The 19309-nt window shown below is 44.7% G+C and overlaps 1 protein-coding gene across 1 annotated transcript in view; it reads right to left on the minus strand.

Moving 5' to 3' along the window:
- The window catches only part of itpr2 (inositol 1,4,5-trisphosphate receptor, type 2), a 189586-nt gene that overhangs the window by 95076 nt on the left and 75201 nt on the right, over positions 1 to 19309 (minus strand). The window contains exon 37 of the mRNA XM_039001426.1: positions 18940 to 19048. Coding sequence (XP_038857354.1) covers positions 18940 to 19048 — 109 coding nt within the window. The remainder of the gene's footprint in view (positions 1 to 18939; positions 19049 to 19309) is intronic.

Here is a 19309-nt window from a genome sequence, read left to right on the forward strand (position 1 = left end):
TTACTTGGGAGAAAAATCGACGCACCTAAAATCTCTTCATGTCGTCTAAGCATGAACACTACAGCAATGCTATAGCAGCTGTTACCTCTTTTCTTTCCGTCTCGCTCTCCCTCAGTGTACCCTACCTGCACCTCGTTCAATAGCTGCAGTCCTACAGCGCTCCTCCACTCGCTACACGTGGCAGACGACTCGCCCCCACTCTCACCCACGCCGTTTTCTGGTAAACAACCCCACCACACACACTTTTCCTTACTTTTCCTCAAACCCCATTGCAATGCTCCTCTAGCACCGTTTTAAATGCTTTCCCCTGTAAAGAGGTGCAGTAGGAAAACAACTTAACAGCTACATGTGAGAGCAATTGGTGAGATTGGTGATTTTCAGGCAAATAGAAGACAAATAGTAGGATGAGCACATAAACAAGCATTCCTCCAATGCCTGACCCTTTGCCGGCGGGTTCACTTTGGAAGTGGCGCATGTGATTTGCTAACATTCTTAGATGGGTTCCTGGCACAGCGGCCTGTTTTTGTCAGGAAGACTGTATGATGTCCAGAGGTCATATGGCAGGGCACCAAGCAGCAAGGCTTGTTTGCCTCTCATGAAACACATCTATTGACAAAAAAATAAATCACATGCTTGGGGCTGTTACGGTAACCGTATTACCGTCAAATAATAAGTCAAATTCCACGTGACCGTTTAGTCAGAGTAACTAGGCTTCTCCAAGCTTGGATGCTGCTGATGGTCATTAGTAGCCTACCAAACTTGCTAACTGCCTGGTACTCAGCACTCTATTGTCCCTCTAATCACTGACATCAATGCAAATGTATGTTAAAATCAAATCACTTCATGAGAGCCCATGAGCTCATGTGGTGCAACATTTCTATAGGCTATGCAAGAAAACAGAGTTTTGATAGCCTCTATTAAAAGATGAGGTGCCAATCAGCTTTCTATAGGCTAGGCCTACTATAATTATGTCTCAACTTTACTAATATTATGCACATCGCTTCACAACAGGAGTATAGCTAACCTGGCTGGCATGAAAATGAACCACGGGAAAAGCATATAGTTGCACACCTAGCCCATAGGCCTATACGTTTTGATAAGGTTTGTATCACAACTAAAGTGGCCAAATAACTTATGAAAATTAAGCACATCAATCCCCTTTACAATGGGTGTAGAGCCTAACTGGTATACATACATAAGCAGCGTGTGAGTTTCAAGTTTGGGGAAGATCATTTTCACCATAAAAATGCACCTTTATAATAAAGCATTACATGCATAATCGCATTTGCGGTCACTTTTGAGAACAGTTTTTTCCCTGCTAATTGATTGCATTTTGGAATATTCATGCTTGTATCCTACTGCCGTGTGCGCATTGCTGCGATTATAATGTGAAAAAAATTGCGTAAAAGTTTATCAACATTTTAAGCTAAACATTCTGATCTGTTGCATCAGCCTCATTGCTTTTAAATGTTTTTTGATGCGAGTGGTTGTATTCATTTGAGATCTATCGCATCCCACAACTGTCCCAGAGTATGTTTGTAATATTTATTTCAATATGCTCTTCGGAATTCGATAAGGACACGCGCAGTTGCATCCCTGATGTGTCTGTCTCCACTTGTAGCCTACTTCGGGGCGGAGATGCCTGTGAGAAGGACCGATCATGTGACATTCATTGGCTAATAAGAACTGAGAAATCTGAGAGAGCCAAGCGAGTGAGAGGTGCTTCGGAGCACGGCAATTGGCAGCCGGGAGAAGGGAATTCTAATTATTATATTCAGCCCAAGGGCACAACGGCCACACAAGGGGGATGCTGGTAGGAAATTCGAGGCCTGGTGAGAATATTATCAAGTGCTTGTCAAATTGTGAATGAGAGACTGATGAAGTGTGTGCAGCAGCCTGCACAAGAAACAAAGCAGAAAAATCATTAGAGCATCATGCAGCCTTAGGATGTATTAAAAAGCAAAACTTATATCCCAACATTTGGATCACAACTAAAGTTGCACAATTAACTAAGCATATAGGAGGACTAGGGCTGTGGCGGCCACGAAATTTAGTCAGCCGGAAATAACTGTCGGTCTCACGGTAAATTGACCGTTACTTAACATAAACACATTTAGCATCTCCTGGCTTCCACACATAGCCTACTGATGCAGACCTTTGGAATATCTACATTTTTTAAAAAGTATAATAAATCCATGTAATATTGCCTACACCTTCACAATAAATCCATTGTTTTATTTTAGACAGGTCTAAAGAAGCATGACATGAAGAAAATGTAGTCTATTTCAGAAGAACAGAATAGCATCCTCTGAGTTGTCCTAATAGTAGACCCTGATCTGGCTATGCCATATGGCTGTGGGCTACACAAGTTCATTAGCAGACAAGATTTGCTTAGAATTCCATGGCATTATTTTATATTATTTTATAGTATGAAGAATACAATTGGACAAACTGAATAAAATAGAAAGGATATTTTCTCCAAACGATGTGAGGGAGTGCGCACATGCGGCTATTCTGTGTTGAGCGGTTACCAAAGAAATATATCCTCCTATATGCTTAATTTAGAGGTATTAATGTAACTTTAGTTGTTCTACAAACGTTGGGCTATATATGTTTAGATTTTTTATACATTGTAAGGCTGCATGATGTGACTAATGATGATTTGAAAAAAGTCGCTTGAAAGGCATGAGCTCTGCTCTGTTTTTTTGCGCAGGCTGTACACACACTACATTAGCCACTCATTCACATTTTGACAAGCACTTGATAATGCCTCGAATTTCACGGCAGCATCCCCTTAATGTGGCCGTAATGCACCCTAAAGAAAATCCATGCATTTTGCTCCCAGTGGCCGTTGTGTGCTTCTCCCCGAGTGATTGGGTCTTTCTCACAGGCTACAAGGGAAGACAGACACATCAGGGATGCAACTGCGGGCGTCATTATCCAATTCCGAGGTGCATTTTGAAGCTATTGTCCACATGTACTTTTCGTCAACCAACAAGACGTGTAGGCCTAACGAACAGCAAAAGCACTAGCATATGTCAATCTACTATCCCCTGCAGTACAAAGGTCGACCTATTCTATTCTGTGCAATAAATAAATATTCCGAACAGTCTGGGACAGTTGTGGGATGCAATGGATCCCAAATTAATACAACCACTAGCATCCCAAAAATGTTTTTACACAATGTGGCTGATGCAACAGATCAGAACGTTAAGCTTAAAATGTTGATCAGCTATTAAGCTATTTCTTCACATTATAAGTGCAGCAATGGGCACATTGCAGTAGGCTATAAGCACAAATGTTCCATTAGCGGGATGCAATTATGCATGTATTGCTTTTATTATAAAAGTGAATGTTTAAGGTGAAAATTATCTTCCCCAAACTTGAAACTCACGCTCTGATTATGTATGTATGCCAGTTAGGCTCTACACACCTTGTAAAGCGGATTAATGTGCTTAATTTTAAGAAGTTATTTGGCCAATTTAGTTGTAATACAAACCTTATCAAAACATATAGGCCTATGGGCTAGGCTACATGAGGTGTGTGACTATGATTAGAAAAAGACGCAAAAAAAAAGCATTGTTTCTTGCCTTATGCTGGGCATCATTCACAAGTCATAATATATAACTCACAGGTGACAGGCTAATATTTTCACCCATCAGACTATTCTTGATTTAATCTGGTCTTTACATATACTAAATAATATATGTGTGACATTTGTTTTGATTTAGAATGGACCATTATCATGCACCTGTCTCAAAACAAGGGCAGGGGAAAAAATACATGTCATCTATGCACTTAAATAGCGAATGGAAGATGCTTTTACTGTGGTTTATTTTCATCCCAGCCAGGTAGGCTATACACCTGCAGTAAATATAAGCAATGTGCTTAATATTAGGAAAGTTGAGAAATAAATATAGTAGGCCTAGCCTATAGAAAGCTGATCCTCCTATTTTGTAAAGGCCACCACTGTTTTCTCACACAATTGCATATAGCCTATAGAAATTTTGCACAACATGAGCTCATGGGCTCTCATGAAGTGTTTGATTAGATTTTCCATTACATTTGCATTGATGTCAGAGTGATTAGAGGGACAATCGAGGGCTGAGTACCAGACAGTTAGCAAGTTTGGTAGGCTACTAATGACCATCAGCAGCATCAGAGCTTAGAGAAGCCTAATTACAGTGACTAAACAGTCACGTGGAATTTGACTGCCTTCATGACTGCAGATGTGGCGGTAATATGGCCACCGCAACAGCCCTAATGAGAATAGCCACATGTGTGCACACCCTCTGAAATCATTTGGATAAAATATCCTTTCTATTTTATTCAGCTATGTTCAACTGTATTCTTCATACTATAAAAATAATTCCACAGAATTGAAAACAAATCTTGTCTGCTAAATGAACTAGTGTATCCCTCAGCCATATGGCATAGCCAGATCAGGACCTAACATAATGTCTGAATATACTATCCTGTTCTTCTGAAATAAACTACATTTCCTTCCTATCATGTTTCTTTAGACCCGTCTAAAATAAATAATGGATTTATTGTGAAGGTGTTGGCAATATTACATGGATTTATTAGACTTTTAAAAATGTAGAGGTTCCAATGGTCTGCTTCAGTGGCTTGTAGGCTGTTGGAGTCCAAATGTGCACTTCACATTTCCATGTCATACAGTGTGAATGTTTATGATCACTATGTTTGATGTACAGTTACCAGATGACATGTACACCTGAATGCAATTATGACTCCTTTTTATGCACATTGAAAATTACCTTGAAAATTGCCTTGTGAAAGCCTAACACTGTAAGATCATATTTTAGAACTTACCTAGTCATGTTGGCGATAGAACAAGCTTTCAAATGATTCCCACCAGACCCAGATTGGGATTTATAATGGGACGTTTTTGGATTGCGTAAACAACAGTAATTGTGTGATGGCAGGGATGCAGGGTTGTGTTCCATACAAAACAACTGTGTGGTTGCTCTAGTTCCTTAAAACTTCGTCAATAGGGGGGCGCCATTTCGACTTTGTAAAAATTCGTTCCCAAATTAAACTGCCTCGTACTCAATTCTTGCTCGTACAATATGCATATTATTATTACTATTGGATAGAAAACACTCTCTAGTTTCTAAAACCGTTTGAATTATTTCTCTGAGTGAAACAGAACTCATTCTGCAGCACATTTCCTGTCAGGAAGTGAGATTTCTGAAATCGAGGTCCCTGTTCTAGGGTCAGTTTATAAGTCCCCATGTAAGCTATGGGGCTACATGCACTGCATACGCCTTCCTCTAGATGTCAGTAAGCGGTGAGAATTTGAATGGAGTGGATTGCACCATCTGGGGCCCTATATAAGACCGTGGAACGGAAGTACCGTTCTTTTCAACGGGGCGCCTGGCGCAAGAGGGACATCACAATGGCGTCCTGCAAAGCTTTCGTTTTAGCAGTTCTATATCTCCGGTCATGTTTTTATTCGTTATAGTTGTTAAAGACATCACAAGGTAGTTAATTTAAACCGACTTATAGCAGTTTATATCAGTTTATTGCGATTTTCTGGGATTTCTTTGTGACGCGCTATCAGGAGTTGGACACCTTTCCGGCACATAGCTAACGTTAGCGGCTATTTCGACAGGAGAAGAGGACATATTTCAACCAAAAGACGATTGTTCTGGAGAAAGGACACCTTGCCCAAGATTCTGATGGAAGCTCAGCAAATAGTAAGCAGTCTTTATGCTGTTAATTCGTATTTATGTTGACAAATGTCAAATAATAATTCCGCCATGAATTTCGGTGCGGTCTCGCTTTAGCGCACGCTGTATTGCGCAGTAACGTTAATTTTAAAAATATAACACAGCGATTGCATTAAGAACTAATTTATCTTTCATTTGCTGTCCAATCTGTATTTTTTAGTCAAGTTTATGAATAGTTTTCGATTAGATTAGGTGCCTCTCCAAGATGGCGCCGGACAGATTGCTTGAAGTTTTGGCCACTAATCACATTGTATAACCACGATGTGCCGCTAAATATGCACATTTTCGAACAAACCCTATATGCATTGTGTAATATGATGTTACAGGACTGTCATCTGATGAAGAATATCAAGGTTAGTCAAAAATTATATATCTTTTGCCTGTTTGTTATGATCGCTAACCTTTGCTGCTGGTAAATGGTGTTGTGTTTCTGGCTATTGTGGTAAGCTAATATAATGCTATATTGTGTTTTCGCTGTAAAACACTTAGAAAATCTGAAATATTGGCTGAATTCACAAGATCTGTGTCTTTCATTTGCTGTACGCTGTGTATTTTTAAGAAATGTTTTATGATGAGTAATTAGGTAATACACGATGGTCTCTGTAGTTATTCTAGTTGCTTTGGTGAGAGTTGTGATGGTGGCTGCAATGGTAAACTATGATTTATACCTGAAATATGCACATTTTTCTAACAAAACATATGCTATACAATAAATATGTTATCAGACTGTCATCTGATGAAGTTGTTTCTTGGTTAGTGGCTATTTATATCTTTATTTGGTCGAATTTGTGATAGCTACTGATGCAGTAAAAAAATGGTGGAGTAAGAAAAGTGGTGTCTTTTGCTAACGTGGTTAGCTAATAGATTTACATAGTGTCTTCCCTGTAAAACATTTTAAAAATCAGAAATGATGGCTGGATTCACAAGATGTGTATCTTTCATCTGGTGTCTTGGACTTGTGATTTAATGATATTTAGATGCTAGTATTTACTTGTGACGCTATGCTAGGCTATGCTAGTCAGCTTTTTTACTGATGGGGGTGCTCCCGGATCCGGGTTTGGGAGGAATTAGAGGTTAAAAGGCACAGCTAGGGAGCTCAAAAAAAGCACCTTAAAGTTGAAGACTCTTCTACGAGTCATAAAAGTGCATTGAAATTACCCCGGAACTGTGCACACTCTGGAGACGTGTGTGTGGCCACCAAAAGACATCAGTTAGTCCTTTCACTAGATTTTTATCAACAAATACGGCGAAAAGTACAATAAAATGTCAAATACACATAGAACCAGTGTAATGGATTTAGTCTTGTCAGGTGAATGGTTCTGTCCACAACGTTGGTCTAATATTTGTCCCATAATCTCCAAACTGTTTCCTTTTAATTGCTACTGTGCTTATGCATTCAATATTTTTTCTGTAAGAAACATTTCAATTTAGCCCATATACAAAGCCTTCAGAAAGTATTCATACCACTTGACTTATCGCAGACTTTGTTGTGTTACAGCCTGAATAAAAAATGTATTAAATAGATTTCTCTCACCCATCTACAAACAATACCCCATAATGACATGTTTAGACATTTTTGCAAATGTATTGAAAATGAAATATCTAATTTACATAAGTATTCACACCCCTGAGTCAATACTTTGTAGAAGCACCATTGGCAGTGATTACAGCTGTGAGTAGTCTTTCTGGGCAGATCTCTAAGAGCTTTCCACATCTGGATTGTACAACATCTGCCCATTATTCTTTTCAAATTCTTCAAGGTCTGTCAAATTGGTTGTTGATCATTTATAGACAACCATTTTCAGGTCTTGCCAAAGATTTTCAAGAACATTTAAGTCAAAACTGTCACTCAGCCACTCAGGAACATTCATAGTCTTCTTTGTAAACAATTGCAGCGTAGATTTGGCCTTTTGTTTTGGTTATTGTCTTGCTGAAAGGTGAATTAATCTCCCAGTGTGTCACGTTCCTGACCTGTTTTCTGTTAGTTTTTGTATGTGTTAGTTGGTCAGGACGTGAGTTTGGGTGGGCAGTCTATGTTTTCTGTTTCTATGTTGGTTAATGGGTACCTGATATGGCTCTCAATTAGAGGCAGGTGGTTTTCATTTCCTCTGATTGAGAGTCATATTAAGGTAGGTGTTTTCACACTGTTTGTTTGTGGGTGGTTGTCTCCTGTGTCAGTGTTTGTTGCACCATACGGGACTGTTTCGTTCGTTCATCGTTTTATGTAGTCATTTTTCCTGTTGTGCGTTCTTCGTGTTTTTGTAAGTTCGTATGTTCAGGTTTGTCTACATTCGTTTTGTTATTTTGTTTATTATCAAGTATAGTTCGTTTTTCGTCTTGTTTGAATAAATATCATGTCATTTCACAACGCTGCAGTTTGGTTCAATCCCTGCTCCTCCTCTTCGGATGAAGAGGAGGAGGAACGCCGTTACAGAACCACCCACCTCTCCAGAACCAAGCAGCGCAAGTTCGAGCAGCGGCCAAGAGATCAGGACTCATGGACTTGGGAGGAAGTATTAGAGGGAAAAGGACACTGGGCGCACATTGGGGAATATCGCCGCGCTCGTGAGGAGATGGAGGCAGCGAGAGCCCAACAGCGGTGGTATGAGGAGGCAGCTAGGAGACGTGGCTGGAAGCCGGAGAATCAAGCTCAAGACCGGAGATATGAAGGTACGCGGCTAGCAAGGAAGCCCGAGAAGAAATCCCAAAAATTTCTTGGGGGGGGGCTAAGAGGTAGTGGGCCGAGGGCAGGTAGGAGACCTGCGCCCACTTCCCAGGCTAACCGTGGAGAGCGGGAGTACGGGCAGACACCGTGTTACGCAGTAGAGCGCACGGTGTCTCCTGTACGTGTGCATAGCCCGGTGCGGGTTATTCCACCTCCCCGCACTGGTAGGGCTAGATTGAGCATTGAGCCAAGTGCCATGAAGCCGGCTCTACATATCTGGCCACCAGTACGTCTCCTTGGGCCGACATACATGGCACCAGCCTTACGCATGGTGTCCCCGGTTCGCCTACATAGCCCGGTGCGGGTTATTCCACCTCCCCGCACTGGTCGGGCGACGGGGAGCATTCAACCAGGTAAGGTTGGGCAGGCTCAATGCTCAAGGGAGCCAGTACGCTTGCACGGTCCGGTATTTCCGGCGCTACCTCCCCGCCCCAGCCCAGTACCACCAGTGCCTACACCACGCACCAGGCTTCCAGTGCGTTTTCAGAGCCCTGTTCCTCCTCCACGCACTCTTCCTATGGTGCGTGTCTCCAGCCCAGTGCCTCCAGTTCCGGCACCACGCACTAAGCCACCTGTGCGTCTCCAGAGCCCTGTACACACTGTTCCTTCTCCCCGTACTCGTCCTGATGTGCGTGCCCTCAGCCCGGTGCCACCAGTGCCGGTACCACGCACCAGGCCTATAGTGCGCTTCGAGAGGTCAGTGTGCCCTGTCCCTGCTCCCCGCACTAGGCTTGAAGTGCGTGTCTCCAGTCCGGTGCCTCCAGTTCCGGCACCACGCACCAGGCCTACAGTGCGTCTCAGCCGGCCAGAGTCTGCCGTCTGCCCAACGGCGCCTGAACTGTCTGTCTGCCAAGCGCCGCATGAACTGCCCGTCTGCCATGAGCCTGCAAAGCCGCCCGTCTGCCATGAGCCTACAGAGCCTTCCGCCAGACAGGAGCCGCTAGAGCCTTCCGCCAGACAGGAGCCGCTAGAGCCTTCCGCCAGACAGGAGCAGCCAAAGCCTTCCGCCAGACAGGATCAGCCAGAGCCATCCGTCTCCGCAGCGCCATCTGAGCCATCCGTCTCCGCAGCGCCATCTGAGCCATCCGTCTCCTCAGCGCCATCTGAGCCATCCGTCTCCCCAGCGCCGTCTGAGCCATCCGTCTGTCCCGAGCCATTAGAGCCGCCCGTCTGTCCCGAGCCGTCAGAGCCGTTAGTCAGTCAGGAGCCGCTAGAGCCATTCGTCAGTCAGGATCTGCCAGAGCCGCCAACCAGACAGGATCTGCCAGAGCCGCCAACCAGACAGGATCTGCCAGAGCCGCCAACCAGACAGGATCTGCCAGAGCCGCCAACCAGACAGGATCTGCCAGAGCCGCCAACCAGACAGGATTTGCCAGAGCCGCCAGCGAGCCATGAGCGTCCAGAGCCGTCAGCCAGCCATGAGCGTCCAGAGCCGTCAGCCAGCCATGAGCGTCCAGAGCCGTCAGTCAGTCATGAGCTGCCCCTCAGCCCAGAGCTGCCATTGATCCAGAACTGTCCCTCAGTCCAGAGCTGTCCCTCAGTCCAGAGCTGTCTCTCTGTCCGGAGCTGCCCTTCAGTCCGGAGTTGCCCCTCTATCCTGAGCTACCTCTCTATCCTGACCTACCTCTCTGTCCTGAGCTATCTCTCTGTCCTGAGCTACCTTATCCCGGTGCTGCCCCTTATCTCAACGGTACCCTTTAAATTAAGTGGGTGGAATAGGAGGGTGGTCAGTCGTAGGGGGAAACGTAAGCTGGGATTGACTATGGTGGGGTGGGGACCTCGCCCGGAGCCTGAGCCACCACCGTGGTCAGATGCCCACCCAGACCCTCCCCTAAACTTTGTGCTGGTGCGCCCGGAGTTCGCACCTTAAGGGGGGGGTTATGTCACGTTCCTGACCTGTTTTCTGTTAGTTTTTGTATGTGTTAGTTGGTCAGGACGTGAGTTTGGGTGGGCAGTCTATGTTTTCTGTTTCTATGTTGGTTTAAAGGGTGACCTGATATGGCTCTCAATTAGAGGCAGGTGGTTTTCATTTCCTCTGATTGAGAGTCATATTAAGGTAGATGTTTTCACACTGTTTGTTTGTGGGTGGTTGTTTCCTGTGTCAGTGTTTGTTGCACCATACGGGACTGTTTCGTTCGTTCATCGTTTTATGTAGTCATTTTTCCTGTTGTGCGTTCTTCGTGTTTTATGTAAGTTCGTATGTTCAGGTTTGTCTACATTCGTTTTGTTATTTTGTTTATTATCAAGTATAGTTCGTTTTTCGTCTTGTTTGAATAAATATCATGTCATTTCACAACGCTGCAGTTTGGTTCAATCCCTGCTCCTCCTCTTCGGATGAAGTTACACAGTGTCTGTGGGAAGCAGACAACCAGGTTATCCTCTAGGATTTTGCATGTTCTTAGATTAATTCTGTTTCTTTTTCTGTCCTGAAAAACTCCCCAGTCGTTAACCTTTACAAGCATACCCATAACATGATGCAGCAACCACTATGCTTGAAAAGATGGAGAGTGGTACTCAGTAATGTGTTGTATTGGATTTGCCCCAAACATAACACTTTGTATTCAGGACAAAACGTGAATTGCTTTGCCACATTTTTTGCAGTATTACTTTTGTGCCTTGTTACAAACAGGATGCATGTTTTGGAATGATTGTATTCTGTAGAGGCTTCCTTCTTTTTACTCTTGTCAATTAGGTTAGTATTGTGGAGTAACTACAATCCCTCAGTTTTCTCTTATCACAGTCATTAAACTATGTAACTGTTTAAAGTCCCCACAGTAACTGTACGAACATACCCCAACCAGAAGCCATGGATTACAGGCAACATCCACACTGAGCCAAAGGGCAGAGCTGCCACATTCAAGGAGCGGGACTCTAACCTGGAAGCTTATAAGAAAGCCCGCTATGCCCTCCGACGAACCGTCAAACAGGCAAAGCATCAATACAGGACTAAGATTGAATCGTACTACACCGGCTCCGACGCTCGTCGGATGTGACAGGGCTTGCATACTACTACAGACCACAAAGGGAAGCACAGCCGCGAGCTGCCCAGTGACACAATCCTACCAGACAAGCTAAATTACTTCTATGCTGGCTTCGAGGCAAGTATCACTGAAACATTCATGAGAGCATCAGCTGTTCCGGACGATTGTATGATCATGCTCTCCGTAGCAGATGTGAGTAAGACACAAGTTAAACAGGTCAACATTCACAAGGCTGCAGGGCCAGAGTTAATACCAGGACGTGTACTCCGAGCATGGGCTGACCAACTGGCAATTGTCTTCACTGACATTTTCAACCTCTCACTGTCCGAGTCTATAATACCAACATGTTTCAAGCAGACCACCATTGTCCCTGTGCCCAAGAACACTAAGGTAACCTGCCTAAATGACTACCGACCCGTAGCACTCACGTCTGTAGCCATGAAGTGCCTTGAAAGGCTGGTCATGGCCCACATCAACACCATTATCCCAGAAACCCTAGACCCACTCCAATATGCATACCGCTCCATCAGAACCACAGATGACGCAGTCTCTATTGCACTCCACACTGCCCTTTCCCACCTGGACAAAAGGAACACCTACGTGAGAATGCTATTCATTGACTACAGCTCAGCGTTAAACACCATAGTGCCCTCAAAGCTCATCACTAAGCTAAGGACCCTGGGACTAAACACCTCCCTCTGCAACTGGATACTGGACTTCCTGACAGGTCGCCCCCAGGTGGTAAGGGTAGGTAACAACACATCCGCCACGCTGATCCTCATCACAGGGGCCCCTCAGGGGTGGGTGCTCAATCCTCTCCTGTACTCCCTGTTAACTCATGATTGCATGGCCAGGCACGAATCCAACACCATCATTAAGTTTTCTGATGACAACAGTGGTAGGCCTGATCACCGACAACGACGAGCCAGCCTATAGGGAGGAGGTCAGAGACCTGGCCGTGTGGTGCCAGGACAACAAACTCTCCCTCAACGTGATCAAGACAAAGATGATTGTGGACTACAGGAAAAGGAGGACCAAGCACGCCCCCATTCTCATCGAAGGGGCTAAAGTGGAGCAGGTTGAGAGATTCAAGTTCCTTAGTGTCCACATCACTAACAAACTATCATGGTTCAAGCACACAAAGACAGTCGTGTAAAGGGCACGACAAAACCTATTACCCCTCAGGAGAATGAAAATATTCGGCATGGGTCCTCAGATCCTCAAAAGGTTCTACAGCTGCACCATCGAGAGCATCCTGACTGGTTGCAGACCTCAAGGCACTACAGAGGGTAGTGTGTACGCCCCAGTACATCACTGGGGCCAAGCTTCCTGACACCCAGGACCTCTGTACCAAGCAGTGTCAGAGGAAGGCCCTAAAAATTGTCATAGACTCCAACCACCCTAGTCATAGACTGTTCTCTCTGCTACCACGCGGCAAGCGGTACCGGAGCGCCAAGTCTAGGTCAGAAAGGCTTCTCAACAGCTTCTACCCCCAAGCCATAAGACTCCAGAACAGCTAATCAAATGGCCATCCAGACTATTTGCTTTCCCCCCCACACCCCTTACGCTGCTGCTATTCTCTGTTTATTATCTATGCATAGTCACTTTAACTCTACCTACATGTATTACCTCAATTACCTCGACTAACCTGTGCCCCCGCACATTGATTCTGTACCGGTACCCCCTGTATATAGCCTCGCTATTGTTATTTTACTGCTGCTGTTTAATTTTTTGTTACTTATCTATTTTTCAGTTAAAACGTATTTTCCTTAAAACTGCATTGTTGGTTAAGGGCTTGTAAGTAAGCATTTCACTTTATGGTCTACACCTGTTGTATTCGGCGCATGTGACAAATGCAATATGATTTGATTGGCCTCATGGTGAAATCCCAAACACGGTGTACTTCCTTGCCCGCAACGGAGTTAGGAAGGACGCCTGCATCTTTGTAGTGAATTGGTATATTGATGCACCATCCAAAGTGTAATTAATAACTTCACCATGCTGAAAGTTATATTCAATGTCTGCTTTTTTCATTTTTATCCATCTACCAATAGCTGCCCTTCATTGCAAGTTATTGGAAAACCTCCCTGGTCTGTGTGTTTGAATCTGTGTTTGAAATTCACTGCTCAACTGAGGGACCTTACAGATAATTGTATGTGTGGGATACAGAGATGTTAAACACAGAGTATTATGTAACTTATTTAGGCTTGCCATAACAAAAGGAGTTGAATACTTAATGACTCAAGACATGTCAGCTTTCACATTTTAATTCATAATTATACAAATAAACAAATCCACTGACATGATGGGGATTTTTGTGTAGGCCAGTGACAAAAACACTAAATTGAATCAATTTGAAATTCAGGCTTTAACACAACAAAATGTCAAGGGATGTGAATAGTTTCTGAAGGCTCTGTAAGCCAATTCCCACAGGTGTAAAGGGTTAACAAATAAGAGTACATGAACCTGATCTGACTGTAGATCAGCACCCCTACTCTGAGGGTACATATAATGCCCGCTGAGTAACGGGGGAAACAGGTAAACACGTGCTAGTCCATCACAATGGAGACCACACACCTCCAGTCACATGACTGGATAAAGCATTGAAGAGGAAGAGTAGGCGGAATAGGACCGCAGCCTAAACACACAAGTACACAAAACAAACCGACACAAAAGCCCAAACACTCATCTCTGATCCCCCTTGAAATAAACATCTCGGTCCATCGCCTCTAGAAACCTCAATTAAAAATATGTAGCGTGGGTATAAGTATGTCGTTGATGTTAGGCTGCAGGTTTCATGATGGAACACTTGAGACAGCAGGACTACTTTCAAGTTTTAAAGTGTATTTTACACATTGTCTGGATACAGACTAGGGGCAGTCAGGGGTTAAGGCCTGTCTGGTATCAGTGAGCTGAGCTCACGCTGGCCTGGTTGGCTGCATGTGAATGACAGGATGAGAGGATGAGTGCAGGGATGTAGTTAAGCCATATTCCACTCTCTCACACTGGGAAAACCCCACAGGATGAGCTGAGCCAGCGTGGGGCAGCGTACGTGTGGTGTGTGTGGGTGTTTGTGCGTGTGACTAGCTTAGCGGTGAGAGAGGCTGGTAATCTGTAAAGCTGCTTTGCCTAGGGCGGCTGGTGTGAAACTTGCCAAGAGTGACGGAGAGGGAGCAGAAGGAGGGAAAGGAGGAGTGTGAGAGAGGGAGGGAAAGAGATAGGTTGTGAGAGAGATTACATAAGAAGCGTTTTATTTTCCTTTGTCAACAAACACAGGAGCCATGTTGACGCACACACAGGACACACATGAACACACGTGCATGCACACAGACACACGGGGGAACGTGAGATAATGTCCTGGTTGTCATAACCTAAAAACCGTAGTCTCACGTTTATTTCCAATGGCCAGATTGCACAGCAGACCGGTGTTTTCCCTGGTTATGACTTCTTCCCCAGATTAGATACTGTGATATCGTTAAAATGGTATCTAAAGAGTAAGACACCGGTACTATCATATAGTTCCTGCACTGCAGTACACATTTTTTGAACAATATTTTCAGCAATATTCTAAATCCCAATTGTCAGTTTCACCTGACTACAAAACATTTTAACACATTTTCAACTAAATTGATTGACTGGCTCTAAATTATTTCTAAATTACATTATATAATTCAATAGCATTATCGTCGCTACTACTCATCCCCGTGCACAGAACTAGTCCCCAACTCATCCCTGCCCCATGCAGTGCCTAACTCACAGGGATCAGGCTCTAATCATGAACACTGTCCTCCTTATTCCTAACCCAAACACATTACATTACACTCCAATATGCCAAGCAACAGCAATCCTCCTTAGCCTACTGCAGATCCCTCAGTCAGTTCACTGTCTGCCCCTGCCACGACCCAGAGAGAGAGACCCAGAGAGAGAGCGAGAGAGAGAGGGACAAAGATTGAGAGAGAGGAGAGAGAGAGAGAAGAGAGAGGAGAGAGAGAGAGGAGAGAGAGAGGAGAGAGAGAGAGAGGAGAGAGAGGAGAGAAGGAGAGAGAGGAGAGAAGGAGAGATGAGAGAGAGAGGAGAGAGTAGAGAGAGAGAGTAGAGGGAGAGAGGAGAGAAATAAATAATTGAGGCAGACAGGCATTGTGATAGAAAGAGAGAGACAAAGCAAGGGAGGGAGAGGCTCACACTTGTTCGAGTGAGAGAGAAAGAGAGAGGGAGGGAACGTGACGGTCCGCGTGACGCTGGCTCAGACACTGCAGGCGGTTACGTAAGTGTACCCCCTGCCCCGTCTCCTCATGGACTGAGCAGACGCCGCTCTCCTCCAATCCCTCACTCTGCAGCCGCGGCCCGCTTTTTCCCCCTCGGCTCACATGGCTCCTCACATGCTCCCTCCCCCTCTTACTCGTTCTCGCGCTCTCCCTCTCTCCCTCGCCTGCTCGTTCCCTCTCTCTCTCTCCTCCTCCCACTCACTGTGCCCCAGGGGAGCCACCAACCTCTGCTGTCGCTTTTCTTTTTTTCTCGCTCTTTCCATTTCCTCGCTCACTTCTGTGGAGTGAGACAGCAGCTCCACGCTCAGGGCAACAGGGATATGACACACAAAGAATGACAAATACACACTCAAACACTCACGGAACATGTGAAAGGACACACGCACATATCATTCTTAGGCTTTTTAAAACATGCCAACATGTTTTGGCACAATATGTAAATGTCAGTGCTGTTGACTGCATCATTTACCCTGTGAATTCTATCATATCAGAGTACAACCTATTTGAGTATGGTACTGATTGACATTTAGCAACAGGACATGATCTCAATACTAGTGCTATTCTTCAAAAGGCAGTGGCATATCAAGGCAGCGCTACTTTTACTGTCTGTAAACTCTTCAACGTCTCATCTCCCTATCCTCCTCTACTAAGACCTGCAGCACACATGCTTCACTTTACCCTCCAGAGTTGATCACCAACCCTGGAACTTTGTCTAGTTTTCCAACAACCCTCCCCTCATATCACTCCCCCGCTGCCTCCTCCACTCTTTCCCACCCTCACTTCCCCTCCTCCTCCCCAATTCACAGGCCCATGGTGGAGAGAGAGAGATGAGATAAAGGAGAGAGAGAGAGAAAGAGAGAGGGAGGGGAGATGTGCACCCACGCTCACTGCAGTATTGATTTGTTTGTTCAGCGTTTGCCCCCCCCCCCCCCCCCCCTCCATCTATCCAACCCTTTCTCCCTCAGTGTGAGCTTGTCCTCAAGTGCCACCCTGCCTTATATAAAAGCATGTAGAGGCCCACAGACTACTGATGATGAGGAGTCTGAGCTCAGGGACCACAGAAAGAGCGCGAGACAGAGAGAGAGCGCGAGACACAGAGAGAGAGCGCGAGACACAGAGAGGGCGCGAGACACAGAGAGAGAGCGCGAGACACAGAGAGAGAGCGCGAGACACAGAGAGAGAGCGCGAGACACAGAGAGAGAGCGCGAGACACAGAGAGAGCGCGAGACACAGAGAGAGCGCGAGACACAGAGAGAGCGCGAGACACAGAGAGAGCGCGAGACACAGAGAGAGAGCGCGAGACACAGAGAGAGAGCGCGAGACACAGAGAGAGAGCGCGAGACACAGAGAGAGAGCGCGAGACACAGAGAGAGAGCGCGAGACACAGAGAGAGAGCGCGAGACACAGAGAGAGAGCGCGAGACACAGAGAGAGAGCGCGAGACACAGAGAGAGCGCGAGACAGAGAGACAGAGCCTACAGCACCGTGGGCAACAACTGATCTGAGTGCAGCCCACCCGGTCCATCATGACAGTGCAATATGAACCAACCAATCTTTATCTTAATTTGCTTTCACCTGTAACTGCAGCCAAATAGTGTGGTTGATACAAAACGGTATATTCACATTGCTGCTACACTGGGGAAGTGGTTAATCCTTCTAAAAAAGGTAACGACAGCAACACCCAAAGATGAACACACAACCAAAGCCGTTACTGTGACACCTAAGTCTGTGACAAAACATCCATTCATGAAAGTCTCAGTATACAGTATTTTGTATCCAGGACGTTGGTATTGGTTACAGAGGGTAGTGTGTACAGCCCAGTACACTGGGGGTGAGATCCCTGCCATCCAGGACCTCTATACCAGGCGTTGACGAAGGAAGGCCAAAATAATTGTCAAAGACTCCAGACCCCCAAGTCATAGACTGTTCTCTCTGCTACAGCACAGCAAGTGGTACCAATGCACCAAGTCTGGAACCAACAGGACAGTGAACAGCTTCTACCACAAGACTGCTAAATAGTTAACCAAATAGCTAACCAAATAGCTACCCAGACTATCTGCATATACCCCCTTTTGCACCAACTCTTCTGATTCATCACATACGCTGCTGATACTATTCATTATCTATCCCTTTGCCTAGTCACCATACCCTACTTATATGTACAGTACAGGGATTTCACCACGAGGCCAATGGTCACTTTAAAACAGTTACATAGTTTAACGGCTGTGATAGGAGAAAACTGAGGATGGATCAGCAACATTGTAGTTACTCACAAGAGCACATATGTCAAACTGTCTTTGAAAAGCCAGTCAGGTAAAAAGCTTATGTCTTAATTAAAGGGGCAGTGTGGTATTCTGAGACTCTTATTTTCATATTCAAACCAATAGCCAGAAGCGTAGCCTACATTGTCTGATTATCTGTATGGTAATAATAATAACATGTTATTATGTAAAGTGGTTTCTCGCATCAAAACACAATACAAGTAAAACAAATGTTTTAATGTCAAGTCCTTCATAATGTAATTTTTTTTTTAGGCCTGCATTGAACAACACATATAGGCTACAGTAGGCTATTTCACAGAAATTAAAAGCTATTTCCATGTGAAAATATTATGGGATTTGCTCTCTAGACACGCCACCACACTCTGCACACATGACACAATGTATACAATACCTCTGCAGTACAGTGTGTGTGTGTGTGTGTGTGTGTGTGTGTATTCCAGTGGAGGCTCCTCAGAGGAAGGGGAGGATAATAATCCTATGCAGTGAAAAATTTAAAAATAGGTTATCCTTTTTAGATAAAACTATTTGCTCCATTGGTTTCGTTGGTAGGCCTACATTATGCTCCAAAAGCCACAATAGCCTATGTAAGGGTACAGCCTCAGTGTTCACTGTAAACGCGTGCCGGAAGTTGCAAAAAATTGTCACAATGTTCAAGTTTCCACTCACAAGACCTAACATTTGCTCAGTACCCCAAAGAAGGGGGAGGGAACCTAAATAATTACAGACACCTGTGACAATCTGAAATACCCAAAAAGGCCCCTAGATGTGATATTATAAAATTCCCCCCAAAAATGTGAAAGTTACCAAAGTTTGGTTAAGTTTACTGATTAACTTAGAAAGTTTCCAGTAATATACCCTCCTCTTGTTGTCTTGTACATCCCTAAACACCCTGTACGTAACACACCCTTGACATCATGTCCGGTTCAGTACTCACAGGCTCATCAAAGGCCTCCTTCTTGTCCAGCATCTCTCGGAGTGTCTGCAGGATCTTAATGCACAGCTTTTCCTCCTTGTCCATCAGCTTCTTGGTGTGTTTGATCAGCCTGAATGACAAAGGGAAGAGTACAAACGGAACATCAGTACCATGGCTTTAAGTCATCTAAGCACACCAACAGACGTGTGACCTATGACTGGAAGATCGTGAGGACAGAAAATAATAAACGAGACCCTTTTTTGAGAAACATTTTGGAAAAGTCAGAAGTCGAAAGTAAAACACGAAGAAGAACAATGGACGGCAAATGCAAACTTGGCACTGGTGTAAATGCTCAGTGAATGCAGCCCATAGATCGTGTTTGTGATGATGT

This window comes from Salvelinus namaycush, chromosome 9, assembly GCF_016432855.1.
Source record: "Salvelinus namaycush isolate Seneca chromosome 9, SaNama_1.0, whole genome shotgun sequence".
In the NCBI taxonomy this organism is placed as follows: Eukaryota; Metazoa; Chordata; class Actinopteri; order Salmoniformes; family Salmonidae; genus Salvelinus; species Salvelinus namaycush.